This window comes from Rissa tridactyla, chromosome 1 (assembly GCF_028500815.1).
Source record: "Rissa tridactyla isolate bRisTri1 chromosome 1, bRisTri1.patW.cur.20221130, whole genome shotgun sequence".
NCBI lineage: Eukaryota > Metazoa > Chordata > Aves > Charadriiformes > Laridae > Rissa > Rissa tridactyla.
Genome location: NC_071466.1, coordinates 161,545,823 through 161,561,981, shown reverse-complemented (window position 1 = coordinate 161,561,981; position 16,159 = coordinate 161,545,823). Strand labels below are relative to the sequence as shown.

Sequence of the window (16,159 nt, the reverse complement as noted above, 5' to 3'; positions counted from 1 at the left end):
CTACCAGGGTTTGTCAAATCGTTCCAAATAAAGAAGTACTAAAGGGGATTTCGGAAGGGATATAGGGTAGATAAGAGCCTGAGAATAATGACAGTCCCTCTTTCCCACTGCTTATTCTCAGCAGGATGTGCCTTCTGATTCTTGCTCTTGCAGCAGGTTCAGTGCTGGTCGTTAAAAGAGATCAGTAGGAAAGCCTGTCTTTGGGTCTTTGGGATTAAGGTCACAGCCAGAACAGGCAGCATTGTGGAGGCAAGTTGATCACAGAGGCTTTCTGATACAGAAAGAGGAAAGGACTCTGAGGTGAGAGACAACGGCCTTGCTGGTACCTGCTGTGCCGTAGCTGAGCCACAGCCTCTCCTGCAGTGACTCCTGTGTCAGAAGACCCTCCGAAGCAGATAGGGCCTATGGCCATAACAGTGACTAGCCACAAAGCCAGACCTCCAGATCTGCCTCAGCAAAAGGTGAGGGAAGCAAGCGGTGTGCATGGGCCACTCCAGCAGTGCTGTGTGTTGGGGGCGTCCTTAGCAGTGCCACGTGTGTGCCGAGTCCTGGGAGTGAGTTGGGTTGTTTTGTTACCTCGGTGAGGGCATGCAGTTGCATGCTTGATGTCTCCCATTTAGCTGCCTCATAGGATCAAAACCTAGTGTGCGTTTCATTTCTGGGTGGTGAAAACATACTCGCTTTTTCGGATTCATGCTGAAGTTCTCCCAGAGGCAGTCTGGTAGTGGAGCCCTTAGCTGGTAGTGGTCAGGGAGAGCTTTAGAGTAGCTGAGGGCCCCGTCACCTTTTGCTTTTAATACAATAGCAGCCAGCTCTTATGTACGGCTTCTACCCCTTAAAAATACTTTGTATGCCCACAGAATTTCATGCCATTTCTAGAAATAGAGACCAGTGTGTAGGAGCTGAAGAAACCTGCCCCAGCTTGTAACAGGTTATTGTTAGCACTGAGTGGGAGCAGAGTCTGGCTCTGATGATAGCTCCCACTTTTGTCTATTGTCATGTCTGTGGAGGCAGCAGCTCCAAAAGACATAAAACTGGGAGGAAGAAAGATGCCTCCTTTCTCCCCAGGTAAGGCTTTAATAATAGGAAACACCAGGCCTGAAGACTTTACATTGAAGTTTATTATGTGTATAAATTAATAACCAGACAAGAGAGTGACAGTATCTTCAATAACTGTCTTTTGCTTTTTAAAAAACAAAAATGATTGGAAAAAGAATTAACAAAGACTTACTAGTGTCATATAAAACAGTCTGTAATGCACAGGAGCCATGTGGCTCCACAGAAAAAGTGATCACAGTATTATCTAGCAGGATAAAAAGTTGAGCAAATGGAGCTCCGGGGAACTTCATATTTCTGAGGAGAGACAGGTGTCAAAGCTGTGTTTCTGGTCCTGTGGGATTTTTGCAGGCACCCTCTAAAGCAACGACAATTCTCGGCCATTGTTTTTAGCCTTCTCTACCCTTAGTTTTTGGTGATAAAGTTAGTCTCTTGAGAAGAGCTCACACCAAGCACAGGAGGGACTTTGCCTGAACCCCCTTACAGCGCACTCTTTGATTTCTGGGGAGAAGAGTCTCCTAATATTAGTGGCAGAGCCAAGATCACAGTACCCAGTCGGAGGGGAATTTCTCTCACAAGGACTGGAGAAGGTGGATTAGTTCAGGATGAGGGAAGGCACGAAGAGAAGGTGAAGGTCCTGCTCTTTCACATGGCAAATAAGCCCACAGCAACTGTCGTGGCTAGGAAGCCAAGCGCCACAATCCACCGCACCAGGGGAGTGGTTGGCATTATGTCTGTGTGTTTCCTCTTTGTCCTGTCACTTTCTTTCCCAGACGCTGGACCTAGATCAAGTAGAGAGGGGAAAAAAAAAAAAGGTGGATGAAAAGAGGTTGGGGCAAGAAGCTGCTGATACGCCACGCTTGCTCTGCCCGCTGCCGGAGCAGACCCTGCTGGAGTTGTCAAGGGGAGAAGGAGGGAGCCCAGAGCACAGTTGGGCTGGGGGAAACAGTGGCAGCAGGTTCTGCTCCCTGGGGTAGTGAAGGAGGGAAGCAGCAGACTTGACTTGGGAATGACAAAGGCTCACAACCCCTCTGCATGTACATGAGTACCGGCCTCTTCCCTTGTCTCCTTGCAGGCGCATAAATGCGCCGCCCAGCTCCATCAAACCCCTGACGTGTGCAGAAGACAGCCAAATACTGAAGCCAGAATTTTAAAAGGCATTTCCTCTCCTACTTCTCATTGATTTAACTGGTTAGGCATCTAATGACCCTAAACAGGTAGTCCTTAGCATTCCAGACAAATGATTTTCCCAGTACAACTTCAGGGTGGGGTTTTCATCCGACACCAGACTTTTCTGAAAATCCTACTTTTATGAGTGTATTGGGAAAGGAGCAGCAAAATTTCACGGACAACTTTTACTGCCTTTCCCAAAGAAGTTGCTTTAAGCTTCGTTGCCTAGTGATGCCCATGACGAGGTTTGATTTTCATTTTTTTGCCACAGGAAAACTGTGGTTCAATCCAGTATGCACTGAAAAATCTCCCTTTTAGTTTCCGAATGGGTAAGTCATAAGGGCTTTTTTATTTGCATCGCACGTTATCAGGGCAGTCACTCTCCTCTAAATAATCTGAGCCCGCTCCTCACGCGGTTACAAGCCTGACTCCCTGAAAAGCGATGTCAATGCTTGCAGCTGCTGCTGGGGCTTTGCCCAGTTCGGGATGGGAGCTGGCCAGTAGATGGAGCTTTTTCAGTTTTGGAAAAGTGATGGGCAGCCTGTACATCCCCACATGCCAGCTGGTTACATTTCACCATCCAGAGCAATGCTCACTGTAAACCCAGCACACTTTCAGGAGTGTTTTCAATAAATACTTCTGGAAGGCAGGAAAATGACCAGAGGGAGGGAGATTTAGGCCGAAAGAAGAGGCCGTTTGATAGGGATGTATGTCTGGAAGAACCTTCTGTCAGTATCACAGCACCATGGCTGATCTGCTGGGCCCAAAATTGCGGCCTTTGCTTCTGTGAACTCGAGGCCAGTTCTCCCTGTCATCTAAACTCATGTGGTGGATGAACCTTATGCTTGTTAAAACCCAAGAGGAGGAGAAGGGAGTCTCTTCTTGCAAACCTCCCTCATTGACGCTGTCTCTGGAGAGCCCCCATGTGTCATCCTTGCTCAGTCATGTCTAGAAGAAGCTTTGCACACACCAGTGCCTCTCCTTACTCTGCCTACTGATGGTTGGAGAAGAGATGGGGCAAGCACCTCATGCTCATTTCTCAGTGAGTTTTACAAAGAAGAACAGAGGAAGGGAGGAGAACAAAACCACAAGGGGCAATGTTAAACACCTGCCTTTAGGAAGCGTCTTACCGTGCTCATATGATCTGTTAACATTTCTTGTGCGAAGCTCTGCCTTCGGCTGCACAGGGTGACCATTCTCCTGGCCCTTAGACACCAGCTCCTGGAGCGCGTCAAACACCTGAGAAGAGTGAACATTGTCTCATTATGTGGCCTCCTCTTCTTCTTTCACTGGAGCCCTTGCCCCTGCCACAGGCACTTTAGGAACTAGAGGAAGACACAGACCTTAAGTCCAAGTTTCCTAGCACTTTCTGCACAAAACATAATCTGCCTGTGGGGTCAAGAGCATGTCTTTCAAACTCCTTGTTCGCTTTACAGGTTCTCTCTGAAGCTTCCAGCTCAGGAGAAGGCTATTGCCCATGTTCTGATGGGAAGGAAACCAAGGTACCCGTGCCTCTAGTCGGCATCCACAGAGGACCTGTGGACCTGTACTACAGAGGTAGGACAGATAGGTGGTGATCCCCACTGCCATTATAAGTCCTCATTCGTATCTGAATAATGGAACACAGAAGACACTGAATTCAAACCCTAGGGGAGGGAGAAGAGCTTTTCAGACACTGGCCTTTTACTAGGCTGGACAGTTGTAGCCATGCAAATCTGACTAGCTTGCTCTAATCCACAACTTCCCATAAGCTCCACAGTAGATATCCCGGCTTTGCCTTTCCCCTGTAGCTGTTGTTTCAGAGGGGGTGTGGGCAGGCAGGGCTGGCTGGTTATTACTCACCTGTATATTTAGCAGGAATGCTTTCTTGGCCTCCTCCAAGACTCTTTTCTTAGTGGCATGATCCATCTCGAGGGCGTTCATGCGGGAGCGATAGAGCTGCTTGAACTTGGTGGCGTTGGAGACTCCATCAAAGGTGAAGAAAGCCAGCCCTTCTCCAGTGCTGGGCAGCTGGAGGGCCTTTTGGGCAATTTTCTTCAGCACCTGCCCCCCAGACAGGTCTCCCAAATACCGAGTGTAGGCATGAGCCACTAGGAGCTCTGGGTGGTTCTTGCCTACGTAGTGGAGCCTCTCAACGTATTTCTGAGTAGCCTCAGGACATGGGATCTCTTCCCTCCAGTTGCTGCCGTAGAAGTACTTCAAATCTTCCTCCAGGGCAGCTTTCCGGTGCAGCTCCGCCGGAAAATACACAGGGGCATAAACTGGGTTGTTCTTGTTACGTTCAATCTCTTCCTCCAGAGCAGAGTAGATGAAGTACAAGGATGCCGTAACCAGCTGAAAGAGAAGGGAGGAGATGAGCTACAGGTGCATCTGTCTGTCTTCTTTGGGTTTTGGGGGCAAATCCTGCTAATGAAAAAGTTCCTCGTGGGCACACTCAATATGACTCACGCACATCTGTGACGTTGCAGGTTTCCCGTGTGGAAAACAGAGCTGCAAGGTGCAGTGAGACACCGTTTAGCCTTTCCCCTTCTGCTTGAGGCAGCTTCAGGTAAGACCGAAGCCCTTCTTTCCCACAGATATTGATCTTACCTGCCCTTAAAAGCTGCTGCCTTCACCTTCAAGTTAAAGGTCTTGCAGCTTGATGTAATGGAAGCTGGAGCCCTATTAAATCATGCCTGGTCTATTCTCCTCATTCCCTTGGTCAATAGAGAGGGTATTCCCAAAGATATGTTTTCCGCTGCATTGTTCCAATCTGAATGCTTCAAGATGTGGCTTCCCTTTGTGGGGCCTTTGTGAGATGATGACACACCCTGTTTATTTTCCAACATACTCGTCCTGTTGGCAGCCCACCATCCTGGGAACTGGGGCACCACCGCTCTCCTCTTTCAGACTTGCAAGTGGGGTTACCTCCTTAGTTGCCCGGAGGAGACAAGATAAAAGGGGGCTGGAAGCACAGCCTGCCTCTGAAAGATGCCTTTGTGAAGGAGTACTGTGAGGCTGTGTGTTCTCCTCTCTATTTTGAAACCATTGTTATTGTCATTTTTCCCAGCTTACACGATACTTTCTTCTATCTGCCAGCTTTTCCACGTGGCGTAAGACAATCTAGCTGTTTTCAGAGGCTGTATACATATTTACACCTGCACCACCCCTTCCTTACGCTGGAATCCCTTAGCAGCAGCAAAGGGTAAAACACGAAGGCGTTGCAGGACAGGTGAATCGCATTCGGGGGGGAAGGATATCACGCTGATGACAGGAGAGAAATCACTTCACTCTCCCACAAAGCAATCAGTTCTGCAGTAAAAGAGTTGCTGCTTCAGCTTTTCCCCACTGTGCCAGCAAATAGGACTTTGATAAGCACACGGGCAGTGGCTTGGTTGTGGAAACAAATATTCAAATTCTGGGGAATCACAGGTCAGGGCAGATATATAGGTTTGCCAAGAGAGTAAACAAAAATAGAGGTTTTTAAACAATAACCTGTTATCTATCTTACCGGAAGAGAAACAAAATACAGGAACGTTGCCTAACAAATTAAGAAAATATAACTTGACTGGTTGTTTTCAGAGGCAGGTAGTGGTTTAATGGGAAATGTAGCTTTTGAAAACTGATGTTACTTTTTAAAATCCACGTCACACCTCACTCCACATCTCACTTGGGTTGCAAATATCTTCTAAGAAACAGGGCTTTGTTCCTGAAGGCCTGACTTTTTTACGTTATTGCCAGCCTGTCTCAAAGGTCACTGCCTAACCAGTGCCGCATTACTAACAGCAGGAAGTCAGCACCTGAGATTACATTTATGCTTGACTAAGTATCCTGAAGGCGACCTGTCAGAAATAAGTAGTCTTTTCCCTACTCTTGTGGATTTATTTGCCGAGGAACAATTCAACAACAAAGTAATTAAACCACAGGTTGGATCGCTAGCTGTTATTTGCAAGCCCGTGCGTCACATCCTATAGCCTCCCAGGAATTTCTGGCCCAGGTGTGTGCTGTTTTTGCTCATGGCTTTGTTATGTGGCTCAGATCCCAGGAATCGTGTATCTACCCAGGTTAGGTGCAAACTGATAACTGCAATTTTTTCTCTTTTATCTTAAGAAAAGCAACAGGCTCCTACCTGTTAGCGGCAGACATGGCTTGCTCACACTCTAGTCTGCCTTTGAGTTATTGTTCACAATTTCAGCTCTGGTATAACCCAAGCGACAACTGAAACATTGCAAAGTTCAGTGCCAGAGATGATCCCACAGCCTCGTTTTCTCACTGTTCCATCATTGTTACTAGCTGTAGCTGCTTAGAGGGTTCTAAACTTAGTATTCTCTATCTTTTTGGCATTTCAGGCACTCGTGTATCTGCATAGCCGTACCTCCATTAACTATCATTGCCAGTAATTAGCATGCAGGCATTTATGATGAACGAGAAAAACAACTACATTAATCCCTTCAACCTGCTTGTCTTTTTATCCTGTTTCAGCTTGACTGCCCATCCTGATAATGCGCAATCCTGCCCTGCCTTCCTCAAGAGGAGCCAGCAAGATCTTAAGGTGCTGTATTTTGATGAAGAGCGTGTTTTGCACGGGAGGTGCTGATACCACACAGCTGTAGTGCAAAGGACCTCCTTCCTTGTGCCATCCCCGTCCTCCCCCCTTTAGTCTCCGCGCAGCCCGTCTGATCTAACAGTGTATTTCCTGGCAAGGAAATCCCATCCCCAGGCAATGCTGCTATGAAGTACCTTAAATTCGTGAAGTGACACCTGCCCCTTCTGGAAATTCTTCATGAACGGCGTGTTCTCTGCCTGCTCGTGCACCTCCTTGGTAGCTTCCTTCATCAGTTCTGACAGGTCCTTGGACGTGCTGGGGAAGAGCAGCAAAACAGATGTCAGTGTTGTCACTCTCCCCTGGCAAAACGGATCTTAGCTCCCTAGGAAAAAAGGGGGAGCCTGGGATGGCAGGAAAAGGAGCAGAGCATTCCCGAGAGCCACAGATGGGAACCAGGGAGCACCAGCATCCCAGATGCTGTCCCGAGCGAGGAAGACTGACAGGCTCCATCCAGAGGTGAAAGCAGGAGCATGCCATTCCCTGCAGAGCAGAAACAGGAACAGCATGCCTAAAAGCAAGGGGAGAAACACAATACTCTTCTGGCAAAAAGCTTCCCTCTCGTTCCTGTCCCGCTCTTACCTTTCGGAGCTGTGTGTCTGGGAGGTTTCCATGTTTCACCGCTTTGTTTCGCTCCTCCGCTTCCCTGTTGTTTTTTCTTGCTCGTGCTTTTCCTCCTTCCCTTCTGCTCCCAGGACAGTGAAGCCTCTGAGCTGGGAAGCCCGTCTCCCGCATCCAGCTTTATATTGCCAGGCCACGTGAGCAGCCAAACCGCTGACCTCAGTGTGAGTACAAACTTCTTGCAACACAACTGCACTTCCCTTCCCAGCCTGGCTGTCACCCTCTCCTCCCCTGCAGCCCCGAGGGACCAGAAGGAAGTCACCTGATGCTTCTTGAAAACTAAGCACAAACAAGAGGATGTCCAGCAACTTCTCCTTCAAGGGTGCCTGGCTCCGTAACCCTTTCAGCGCAGTGCCCGTGGCAGGCAGAGCCCAGGTGCTGCAAGAGGTGCTCCTTGTGCTGAGGTTGGACAAGGAGGGGTGCATTTACAGAGCTAGACCCTGGGGCAGGGTGGGCAGCCTTCTCTCCTCCCTACACCCCAGTCTGTGTCTGGGCTGCAGCCTGCCTGGGGAGCTAATACAGCACCCGCCCTCATCTGCTCTGGCACGACTCAGGTATAAACGTCTTATTTCCTGCGATTGTGCACATCTTCCAAGAGTCTTTCAGGTGACACGGTACTTGTGGGCCATGGGATGGGGAGCTCAGTGCTGTGCCCGTCACGGCGGGGAGGACAGCAGGGACCCTGGGGTATGTTCCAGTCGTGGGCACCCGGGGTAATCTGGCTGCTGCAGCACATGCATCCACCAGCTCTGGTCTGCCAGCGCCAGCACTGCCCTTGCGCAATGCCTGGGCACTGGGGGATAAACCCTGTCACTTTGCCCAGGGCCAGCACAGGTGTGCCAGCACTGATGCACAGCGAAATCCTTTCCATGCTCTCTTGCGCATGGGAAAAATACCGTCTGATTTGTGTGGCAGCTGGCCCCTGCTGTTACTACCGTTGTGTGCAAGGCAATTTAGGAACATAGCACTCCATCTCCTAGGCACCCAGAAGGCTGGGGTAGCTGTTGGACTGAAAAGATGGAATACACGCCTTGGGGGAAACTGAGGAAGTCTGCAGAGACTTTCTAGGGCAAATAATTTCTCTGATTTGGGAAAAGAGAGTTGAACAAGGTGCTTCTGCCAGTAGCTGGCTGCTCTGCTGTTTTGTCTGGTGAAGTGGTCGATGAGGCAGCCAACAGATGAAGCGGGGCCCTTCTTTTCCAACCTGTAGCTGAAAGCTGGGAGCAGGGCTAGCCAGGACAGATGATGCATTGGCCAGCTGTACTTCGGAAAAGCCCACATTTTGTGCTCAACCCAAAGAGCAGGGCACTTAGAGCCCCCATTCCCCTGTGGGTGTGGGTGTGAGAAAGCCCCGTGCGGCAGTCGTGCAGGGGGCGGTAGGGAAGGCAGAGCCTGGGGAGGAGGGAGAGGGACTGTGGCATCTTTTCTCTGTCTGTCCCCTCCAGAAAGTCCATTCTGCGGCTTTGCTGGTGGATGCTGCAGTCCAGGCCACACACCTCACGTGTCTCCCTGTCGCTGCACCTACACCTGGCCACAGCTGGACTTGGTGCTGTAGGTTAGAAAGCTGTCCTGGAGGAAATATGCTTCCACGCTTGTTTTTCAGCTCGGGCAGACATCTGGCCTGTGGTGCAGCGCTCAGGAAGGATTACTCAGCGCTTCCACCCTGACTCAGCCAGACTTTTCCTGTCTTGCTTTTGTCTTTTAAAGCAACAGTGCACGCTACCAAAAGCCATCACGTTCCTCTCTTATCCCCATTGCCATTTCAGACAACTTGCTGCTTGCTTGCTTGCTTGTTTGTTTTTCTATAAGGTAAAATAAACATATCTTGGGATGTGTGAATCTTTCAAGCAAGCGTGACAAGGCCCCAGAGATCCCCTGAGGGGGAGCTCCTGTGTGCCGCCCATGGGAGCATAGGGCTACATAGCCAGTCCCTCCCGAAAACATTTTGCCACTGGGATGGCCCCAAAATGAGCGTTTCCCTCTGGCATCGCTCCTTAAAGCTCACGTTTTCTGTCCTTTTCGGTGAGTCCTATTCTGACACGGGAAGCTGGAGCGCAGATTGAGCCTGTAGTTCTGGTGGAGGGAAGTAGGACATAGATGAGAATATGAAAATGAGTAATATGATTCATTTTACGAAATAATGTGAAAAAAATAATAATATGAAAAAAATCCAACCCTCAAACCCTGCCCCTCCTTTCGCCTCTGTTCTTGCAGCTTTGGTAATACACCCAGTTCCTACCCAAGGACTTTCTGTTGCTTTCAGGCAAGTGCTTTTGTCCCCTGCCTGCCTGCTGCCTTCTAAGAGGTTGCATGCTTGGAGACATTCTAAAGGATGTATCCAAAAGGTCCTCCTCCTTCATTTTCACCCAGGGTTGTGGTAGATGTGAATGTGAGACTGGGGGGAAGAGAGAGAGGGTGTCTAGTTATTTTGCTGCAATTGCAGGTAGGATACTTCTTCCCAGAAGTCCGGGCTCGTAGCCCCACTGCTCCAGGAAATGGAGCTAATGTACCTTCTTCTGGATCTTGGGGCTTGACCTTCTCCTGTGCTGGTCACAAGAAATAAGGTCCCTACTGCAGTCCACCTCCACTGTGAGCTTTTCCATAGGTGCAGGCAAAGAAACCATGCCCCAGAACTGATTTATGCTGGTCAGGGTTACTTGGGATGGAGCAGCTGTGAGACCGGGCCCGGCTCTCTGGAAAGGCCCAAATGCCCTGCAGCAAGACAGAAGGGGAACTGAAAGTGAGGTGTCATCATCTTTGCACTTGCTGGCCTGGTGCATTTCTGGCTCCATCCAGTGCTCTGCACCAAGGACTTGTATTGCTTCTGCTGCGCTGTTGCTATGTGGTGTGGGGAGGTTAATGACACGAGGTGTGCCAGTGTGCTGGCAGAGATCTGTATCTATTCCTACAAGAGAACTTGGGAAGTTCTCTTGAAGAGAGAACTAGAAGAGTTCTTGAACTCTTGAAGAGTTCTAGAGGAGAACTTGGGAAGAAACACTTGAGAATGATGCCCAGGGAAGGTGGTGCTTGCTTTTAGCAGAAGGAACAAATTGGCCCCCAGAGCAACTCCGTCCGGGCATAGTGGGCCACTGGAAAGCAGAGGCCAGCGCGCATCCAGGTCACTAGGAGATTTTTCTTGGACCTCATCAAAGTGTCAGACCTGTGGTCTCCACCCTGCCTGCCAGAAGTCCTGCTGTCTCCTACTCGCGCAGCGGCTGGGTGGTGCCAGTGCTGCTCGCCGCGAGGGCGGTGTGCGTGGGCACCAGTGAAACTGCCCAGGAGATTTCTAGCAAAGAAGAATCAAGTAGCCTCAGGCAAAATAGGTCCTGATGGGCTTAAAAGCCTCCCTGAGAAAATGCTGAATCAAGAGATGGTGTAGATGAATGGTTAACAACAGAAAGTTATTGAGGGGTCGGCGGTTTCATCAGGGGTGGGCAAGTGGGGAATTTTCTCCTCTTCATAGACTTAATGGCTCGTTCTGCCAATAGATTTATAGTCAGAAATGTCTAGTTACAGAGGCAGGCAGAGTGACAAGTCAGCTCTCCTGAGCCCCTGTGGGAAGTGCTGTTCCACGCTGGGCTCCGGCAGGCAGCTCCCGGCGGCTCGGCTGGGCTGGGCTTGGTGGAGAAGGCACCAGCCGGTGAAAGGCAGCCGTCACCGGCTCGCAGGGGTTAACGAATGGGACCTCTCCGACCGTGACACAGCAAAACTCAGCCGCCCTGGTTTGCACCCAGAAAGCTGACTCAGTAACCAGGAATTGCTGTGTAATGGCGGGGGGGGGGGGGTGGGGAACCAACCAAACCACAAAGAAATTGCGATAACTGCTTAAAGTGATTTGCTGAAGGCGGCAGTCAGTGCTGGAGCGGAGGGGGATGTGCTATGGGTTAATTCCGGTTAAGCAAAGGGAGATTGCCTGACCCAGCTCAGCCCTGGCAGAACTGACTGTGCTCGCTGCTGTCAGCATTGAACAATCCCAGTTTAGGTCAAAGATACAGGTGGAAAAAGGAAGGTCGGGAGCGAAACGCGCTGGAAACCGCCATGAGGAGCACAGGCGCTGCCGGCGTCCTCCGGACCGGGGTTGCTGGGTCCTATAGGGTCCTATAGACGGAGATGGGCAAACCCCACACACGGGAACCCCAGGGACCGATACGGTGGGAGAGGGAGGTGCAAGCAGATTTCTCAGGCATAAATGAACCACCATCACAAAAATAGGAAGCGCAGATCCCAACACGTATTTCTATAGATGTATGGAGATACACGTCTCCAGCGCACAGCTACGAGCAAGGAGAGAGCTCTGGGAAGAGAGCAGGGAGGAGAACGGAGGAAGCACCCTGCAAGGCAGGCGCCTGCTTTGCGACCAGAGACCTCAGGTGTGAAGCAGGTCTCTGGGTTACGGGTACAAGTGGGCTGAAATTTTGGGGGAGAGTATGTAGAGCCCACCACGGTCCTCAGCGTCTCGGTGCTGGTGGGGACAGACCCCGTGATCTGCTGGGGCTCTGCTTTGGGAGCAGAAGGGAGGCGCGGAAGGGAGCAGTGCAGAGTTAGCAAATAAAAATCCCATTTGTACAGCAGTTTCGGTCTGTGCTGCCTCCTTTGTTTCAGTGCTACAGCCGTGTGAAACGAAGTGTGCGAGACAGGACAAACCGTGAAAATCTGGATTTGAAAATTGCACAGATGCAACAAGGAGGACCTTGTGCCACAGCTCACCTCCCTTTCTCAGGGTAGGGGAGGAGATGGAGCTGGAAACCAAGTTTTGCAAAGAGAGTGGGACCCAGACACCCCCACCTCTCCCCCCACAAAGTTTCCAGACCACCTCTGCATGATTCCCTGCCCCTGGGTTATGGGAGACGCGTGTCCTCCTTCCTCCTCCACGGCAGCTGATGGGCTGCCAGCGGCTGGGGCTGTTTCTGGAGATTTCTCCGATTGTCCCAAGATGCGGGAGCGGGGCCAAGAGCAGCAGCTGCAATCTCAGGGCGGCGCTCAGGCATCCGCCCCCTCCATACACGGCCTCAGGCTGAGACTGCTCCGCCGTGACTCAGCAAAAGAGCCCCAAGCCTTGACTCAGCAAAAGCCTCACCACCCCCTTCCCCCGAACCTTGACTCAGCAAATATGGGGTGGCCCGGCCTGACCTTGACTCAGCAAATATGGGGTGGCCCAGCCTGACCCTGACTCAGCAGGATGCCCACGCCCGCATTAGCTGGGGCCAGGAAGGGGGGGTTTTGGGGCTCACGCAAAAGTGGGGGTGGTCCTGGCGGGACGTGCGGCATCAAAATGCTCCCCATCCAGCTGTGCTCCCCATCCAGCTGTGCTGACCAGCTGCACCGGTGGTGGGGCAGGCAGGAAAGGCTGGAAAAGCTGGTGTCCCACCCAGGTCGGGAAAACTGCATACCTCGCTGACGTGGGGACATGGAGGACACTGTGTCTGTCTGTCCTGGGACCGGGACAGTCCCCGCTCCATACGGCGGGGAATCGAGGCAGGGGAACACTGCTTTCTGGGAATGCTGGATGGGCAGCCGGCTTCGCCTGTGCTGGTGGAAAACACCAAACCCAGGAGACACAAGGTGTGGGAAGGAGTTTAGAGGCTGGCATGCACAGTGTTCCTGATTTAAGCAACTTACTTAAGGCTATTCGGGGTGTCTGTGGCATAGGCTGTGTCCCCCCCTTTCCCCCTCCCTTTTTCTTCCCTCATTACAAAAGATCACCCCAAGGCAGGCAGGTAAAACTGACTTTACCTGACCCAGCTGCTCTTTGGAAGGACTTTGTTTTCAAAGTATGACGCTACATGCTGACGAGAAGGAATAAGACAAAGAGGAGTTGGCAAGGGCAAATATTTCTTCAAAGCCCTTCATTTAGGGGCAGGGTGGGCTCAATGTTGGAGAGCCGTGCGTACCGCGGTGCTTATGGACCACAGCGGCTAGTGCAAAAGAGCAAGAACATCTTTTCTGGGGAGGTCTTCCCCAGCATCCCGGGCACTGGAGGAGCCGGGGGTGTCAGCTCTGTGTGTCAGAGATCCCTTCACCGGCGCGGTGCCCAGCACAGCAGGACCTCGGGACCGTGGCTGCCGTTCTTAAGCTAAATAATCATTAACAAGAGCTCCTGGGCAATGTGGGAATTGAATTGGAAGTGTTCAGCTGCCGGGTGCGGTCTGGCAGAGGCAAAAGGGACCAAAGGTGCTTGGCATGGGACGGGCCACCCCCTTATCGCTCTGCCGGAGCTGGTGATTGATGGTGTAAAACGCTGCACAAAACACGTCCCTGCCCGGAGGCAGCAGGGATGGGCAGAGGGGCACTGAGGGCAATGGATCACCTGCACCCTGGCTTTTTTTTTTCTTTTTTTTTTTCTTTTTTTCCTATTTGGAATTAAATTGTGCAAAGGAGCTCAGAGAAACTGGCACCTATCTCCCACTGAGATTGGCCTGGTATTTCAGGTCCTTTTTTTTTTTTTTGGTCAAGGAGCTAAAAATACCACTGAATTGCCTTGCAGCAATTTTTCTAAACACAGATTTTCCTGATGCTCTGCGCTCAAGAAAGAGCCTCCCCTAAAGCCGCAGGAAAGCAGTATCCTCACCTCACCCCGCTGTCAAATTCATCTTGTGCCTGATCCGTGCTTTTCTGCTGAGACTGGCCAGGAAAACACAGCACCTGGAGACCAGCAGATGTGGCTTTTCTGTGCCGGGAGGGAATTACTGATCCCCGCCGGAGAAGAACCGTTTTGCAGAGCCCATCTCCCCGGGGGTCTCCTTGCCAGGGCTGAGCCCCCAGCCTTGCTGTTGCAGAGCAAAACACTCCCACGTCCCCCAGCCAGGGGCTTTCGGCAAGGACCAAGGTCCAGCCCCATAGGAACGCTGCTGGAGACAGCACCGCCACGATCTTCTCCCGCTCATGTGGAGCAATCCTGTCCCCCCTCACCCATCTCCGTCCCTCTGACCGCTGGCGACCCCGCTGGGAGGGGGAAGCGAATCTGCCCGCTGGTGCAGTCCCAACCGCTGTGATTCGCGTGCACCCTCCCACGCACACGAGATTTTGCAAGGGTGACGGCAGAGAGGGAAGAGGAAGCTTTTGCTTGTGAGCCCATGCCCCTCAGTCCCCGTTCCCTCACTTGGGTTTCACCGGTCACTGACAGAAAGCAACAGGGCCCCTTGTTCACCCAACACGCAGCAGAGCTGCCGGGCGGGATGCTCGGGGTGCCTGAAAAGCCAGGAGAGAGCCGACAAGTCAACAAAAGAGAAATCTCCTGAGGGCTACCAAGCACCTTGGCACCACCCTGGTGCAAGAAGTCACCTCTGACCTCGTGGTTTGTGAAAGGTTTTCAGGAGAGACAGAAAATAAACAGACTGGCTGCCAGTACAGTTCCTTGTGTTGCACCTCCTCTCCGTCACCACCGGCCACCTCCATGTCCTAGCTCCGGAGCATTGAGACACCTACTTTTCTGCTTGTGTTTTTGCACATTTTCCTGACCTCCTTCCTTTTTTTTTTGTCTCTTTCCTCTCATCGTGCTTCAATTTGCTTATGCCCCCACACGGATAAAAACAAGTTACTTACAGAAATGTTTTCCTTCCTCACAACCCCCCTCTCTGCTGCCCACCGGGTCCCCACTGTACATCACTTCCCAGCATCTCCACGGGCCCTAAGCAGCGCCAGTAACAGCAATCTGAAGGGAAGGGGAAGTGGCTTTATTCACATTTTGTTGAAGGAAGGGGGAATTTTGTTATCCAAAGTTAAGCTTTCAGGAAGTTTTAGCATCACAGAGGAACATGAAAGTCCTGTGGGATGGAGAGCAGCCTTCCCAGTGTACTAGCACAGGACACTTCTGTGCTGATTTGTGAGACAATGTTGTGGGAAATCAGATGTTTTCGTTAACCACTCCTCAAAAAAAAAAGAAAATCATATGCTATTTAGAGGTTGGTAAAAGAGAAGCATGTATTTTTTTGCCTCTACGAATGTGTTGCTGGTATGCCAAGAACCACACACCCCATACATCATGGAAATTCGCATTAACTTTTAGCATATATTTGATTTTTAGAGATGTGGAACAACTCTGACCCAGTACAAAGAAGTTATGCCTTTCTTCGGCTTACATAGAAATAAAAACTGCTCTGGGTCATGCAAAATATCCATCCAGGTCAGGATCCTGTTCCCAGTGCAACTGTTAATGGATGCTTAGACCCAGTGCAAGCGCTCCTTCCTGGCCCCTGTGCAGTCGTAACGCCTGACTAGGTGCTGCAGAGCGGTCGCTGTGTGAGTCCACACCGGGCTAATGGTTGCTACTTAGAATAAGGAAAAACTTTGATTTGTTTTGTTTCCAGTGGTTGCAAGAGCCGGCAAAGCAGGTCACCGCGAAGCAAGGGGTTCTCCTCCGCAGTTGGTGGAGCTTGGTCTGAGTGTGCGAGGGACCACAGCCATCTGGTGGTCACAAGTGATCAGGCAGCGTTATTTCTTTTTAAAATAGCAACACCAGAAAACGCTTTTAAAAAGGGAAAAGCATTTAAAGGGATTCTTTATAGTGGTGTCATTTTATTTTTTCGCGATCATAAAGCAATTTTTGACAATGCAAAACACCCGGCCTCTACTTAAAGTGATCCCTTGCAGATCCAGATCTGGCAGGTTTTTTTCACAAGTTTGTCCTCAATAGAAACCTTGCAAAATTATTCAAGCTATTACTGGCAAAATCTATAACAAGTACAACAGTACTAATTTGGGCATGGAAAGATTCCACACCCTCATCCCTGT

The 16,159-nt window shown here is 50.8% G+C and overlaps 1 protein-coding gene across 1 annotated transcript; it reads right to left on the bottom strand.

The window, feature by feature from the left end:
* Positions 1-1,099: 1,099 nt before the first annotated feature.
* Positions 1,100-7,550, bottom strand: HMOX1 (heme oxygenase 1). Its single transcript, XM_054188010.1, has 5 exons — positions 7,391-7,550; positions 6,946-7,066; positions 4,069-4,560; positions 3,357-3,465; positions 1,100-1,838 (listed from the first exon to the last, which is right to left on the bottom strand). The coding sequence occupies exons 1-5, from the start codon at positions 7,420-7,422 to the stop codon at positions 1,702-1,704; spliced, it is 891 nt and encodes a 296-aa protein (XP_054043985.1). The 5' UTR covers positions 7,423-7,550; the 3' UTR covers positions 1,100-1,701.
* Positions 7,551-16,159: the final 8,609 nt, after the last annotated feature.